Raw genomic sequence first — 3,633 nt, 5'->3', positions numbered from 1 at the left:
GCCCTGGGACTCTGCCCGCTGCCGGGTGGGCTCTGGCCATCTCCCACAACACCTCCTCTAGCCTGCACCGCGCCGTCGCAGCCTCGGTGCAGCAGCGGCAGCTGGTACAGAGCTATAGAGCCCTGGGGTCGGGTGGGGGACGGGGGAGCACAGCCTGGCCATCGAGTTACAGGGGACACGTTTCACCTCCAACCCGCCCCTACCAGCTGCAGCATATCCAGGCCACGGCAAGCTCCACGGGAATCCAGGCCCAGGAGACATGGCGTCGTGCAAGGGGTGCCCGGGGTGTGGCCACCCTGGCCCCTGTGCAGGCAACTGTGCATAGAATCCAGCGTTTCCTCCTGGGTACATGTCTGCTTGTGCGTCTGTTCCCAGCCGAGGGCGAGGCAGGGCGTTCAGGTCACTGCTGTGACACTCCTTCCAGAATGAGGACTACCCAGAGGGCTGAGGCTGATGGGTCGGGTGGGGCAGGGGTGTGAGGGGGCAGGGGTGCTGGGGATGCTGAGGGCTGGCTGTGGGTCTGGGGAGCTGATGGAGTGCTTGTCAGTGTCCCTGGTGTGAGTGACCCACCACCGCGGATGGCAGTCTACCTACCATCTGTTTATTATTTTAAATTATTATTATTATTATTTAATATATTTTATTGATTTTTTTACAGAGAGGAAGGGAGAGGGATAGAGAGTTAAAAACATTGATGAGAGAGAAACATCGATCAGCTGCCTCCTGCACACTCCCTACCGGGGCTGTGCCCGCAACCAAGGTACATGCCCTTGACCGGAATCGAACCTGGGACCCCTCAGTCCACAGGCTGACGCTCTATCCACTGATCCACACCGGTTAGTGCTATTACTTTTATTTTTTATTGATTTCAGAGAAAAAGGGAGAGGGGGAGAGAGATGACATCAATGATGAGAGAGAATCATTGATCGGCTGCCCCCTGGACGCCCCACACTGGGGATGGAACCCCCATCCCAGGCATATGCCCTGACCTCCTGGTTCATAGGCCGACGGTCAACCACTGAGCCACCCACTGGGATGCCTGCCATTTAACAACTGATTCACAAAATTCCCGCAAATGTCATACTTGCCTGTTGTTAGCCTCTAGCATATGGTGCAGTCATGTCAGAGTGTGTGAGATGTTGGGGTCAGGGTCTGTGGGGTCAGGGATCAGAGTTCAACACCAACATCCCCACAGTGACCCCCACAGATGAAGGTGCGGATGCTGTGAGTGTGGAGCTGGCGGCAGGGCGAGGGCTGGCAGTGCCCCGCCCCCAGGGTGAGGCCGTGGGCATCGCCCTCCTGCTGGATGAGGCCCAGAGGGCCCTCCCTGCACCGGGCACTGGAGACCAGGAGCTGCCCACGGCTGACCGTGTCCTCCACCAGGCACAGCAGACCAGGTGAAGGGCCAGGATCTGGAGGTGGCGGCCAGAGGGTGGGGGAAGGGCTGCCCTCTGATCACCTGTACCTTTCAGGGAAGGTACCGCCAGGGCCCAGGGCTGAGCGCGGGGCGTTCAGGGGGTGCTGGCTGAGGCGGGAGCTCACACCAGGGCTACAGAGCAAGGGCTGCAGGCGGCCAGATGGACACTTGGAGGCCTGGAGGCCAGTGGACAAAAGGTGATACCCCACTGTACCCCTCGGCACCTCTTGTTCAGGGGCCACTGGTCCCATTGTCCCCGCGAGGTCCTTGACCCCCATGATACCAGGAAGCTACCAAACACCCTGACCATGTGAACACTACACTGAGTTGCTGCCCTGCTGTGACCTCCCTGTGACCCCCTGACCTTTGCCCCAGGTGGCGGGGCGCCTGGCCCAGATGACACTGGCAGCGGATGTGACCCCGGCCCCGGGGCTTCTGTCCAGTGCAGCTGTGGCTCTCAGGACCCGTGTGGCCCTGTGCCAGCGGCAGGCCCAGGAGGCAGAAGAGCGGGCAGCGCATGCCCTGGGCTTGGCTGGGGGCCTGGGCAAGGTGAGACGGGAGCAGTGGACATTGGGGTGTCAGGGACCCCCGGCACAGTGTGACGTGGGGTTTGGGCTGGGACCGGGCTTTGCTGGGCTTTGCTGGGGGGGGTCTCAGCTCTAAAACCCCCGCGCCCCGGGGACGGGGGCGGCCGTGCGTCTGGGTCTCGGTGGGGGCGTTCAGGCCCGGCCCTGCTCCAGGAGCTGCAGGCGGCCCGGGCAGGTGTGGAGTTGCAGGAGGGCACGCGCTGCCGGTGGCCACAGTGCGGGACACAGAGGAGAGGGTGCGGCGGACACGCACCGAGGCCCGGGAGCTGCTGACATGGGTGCAAGCCCGCTGGAGCTGCCTGGAGGGTGCGTGTCGGGCCGTCGTGGGTGGGCCGGGGTGAAGTCAGGGTCAGATTCATCTAGTGACGAGGGCTGGGTCAACGTTCAGAACAGGAGGTCACATGTAGATCAGCGTTAGAACTTTTAGGGATGGGGCCCGGTGTCAGGGTCATGGCAGAGACGGGCAGAGCGGGAGACTAGGGCCAGCGCCCCAGGGCTGGAGCGCCGCCTGGTGCAGAATAAGCAGACCCTGGGCAAGAAGGTGGCCACGCTCTGGGCCCTGGAGCAGCAGGCAGCAGCGCGTCTGGAGCACCTGCGGCTGCCGGCACCGCCCACGCCACCTGCTGACGGCCTCCTGGATGCCAAGGGGGGCGCTCTGGGCCTGCCTGGGGGACTCAAGGGGCTGCGGCACCACTGGGTGACCCTCATGTGACCCCTGATGTCCTCAGCGGCCCTCTGCCCGGGAGAAACCTGAGAGACCATGGAAAATCCCCGAGGCCATCGAGGCCCCTGCCCCTGACCGATCCGTGGTCACCTTAGTGTCCGGGTCCCCAGGTTGGCTCCGGGGATGCCAGGAGGTGGGAGACCCCTGGTCCAGACTGACTGGCCTCCAGCCCAGACTCCCCTGGGAAAGCCTGGGGGTCCCCCTGAGAACCCCAGCTTTCTTTCCTGGACCCCCAGCTCCGGGTGTTGTCCCCGGCCCCTGACCCCCGCTCCCGGCCCTCCCCATCTGGCCCTCAGAGCCCCCCGGGGAGCTGAGGTCCCAGTCCGGTCCCTGGAGCCTGGGTGGGGCAGCTCGAAGCGCATTCCAGCCGAATTCAGCTCCCGGCAAGCTGGAAGGTCCGGAGCGGATGCGCGGCCCTAAGATCTGGACCGCGCACTGCTTCCCCGGTCGGTCTGTTGTGGCCACCAGCACCCATTTCCCTGCGACGGAGACTGCACTTCCCGTGCAACCTGCGTCAGTGGCCAGGGTGCCGGAGGCCCTGGAGCCAGGGCCTCTCCCCCACCCGCCCCCTCCGGCCCGCACCCTAAGCTGCCCACCGTCCTGAACCGGGCGCTGGACGCCCTCCGCTCTCCACTGAAGCTGGAGCCCTGCATCCCAAGGCCTAGTTGCTGTTGACCTCCACCTCGGTGGCCGTGACCCTGAGGGGCCGTTTGAAGTCTCACAGATCTCATGTTCAGTCCCGGACCTGACCAAGTGGACACTCAGCCGGCCCCCCACGGGCAGGGTCAGCAGGGGCCTCGGGGGAGGGTGCGGGCGGCTCGGCCTCAGGCCTCTCACACCGATGCCCCTGCTCCCCAGGATGGAGTGGGCCGCAGGGAGCCGAGGCGGGGACCCGCGGGGACCGC

The 3,633-nt window shown here is 64.6% G+C and overlaps 1 protein-coding gene across 1 annotated transcript in view; it reads left to right on the top strand.

Annotated features, from left to right (window-relative positions):
* Positions 1–2,851: 2,851 nt before the first annotated feature.
* LAMB2 (laminin subunit beta 2) overlaps positions 2,852–3,633 on the top strand; it is a 12,704-nt gene continuing 11,922 nt past the window's right edge. The window contains 2 exon segments of the mRNA XM_015568272.1: positions 2,852–2,861; positions 3,025–3,174. Of these exon segments, the coding sequence (XP_015423758.1) occupies positions 2,852–2,861; positions 3,025–3,174 (160 nt within the window).

This window comes from Myotis davidii, unplaced genomic scaffold (assembly GCF_000327345.1).
Source record: "Myotis davidii unplaced genomic scaffold, ASM32734v1 scaffold663, whole genome shotgun sequence".
In the NCBI taxonomy this organism is placed as follows: domain Eukaryota; kingdom Metazoa; phylum Chordata; class Mammalia; order Chiroptera; family Vespertilionidae; genus Myotis; species Myotis davidii.
The sequence above is the reverse complement of the archived record's forward strand: the minus strand, read 5'-3'. Positions and strand labels throughout refer to the sequence as shown.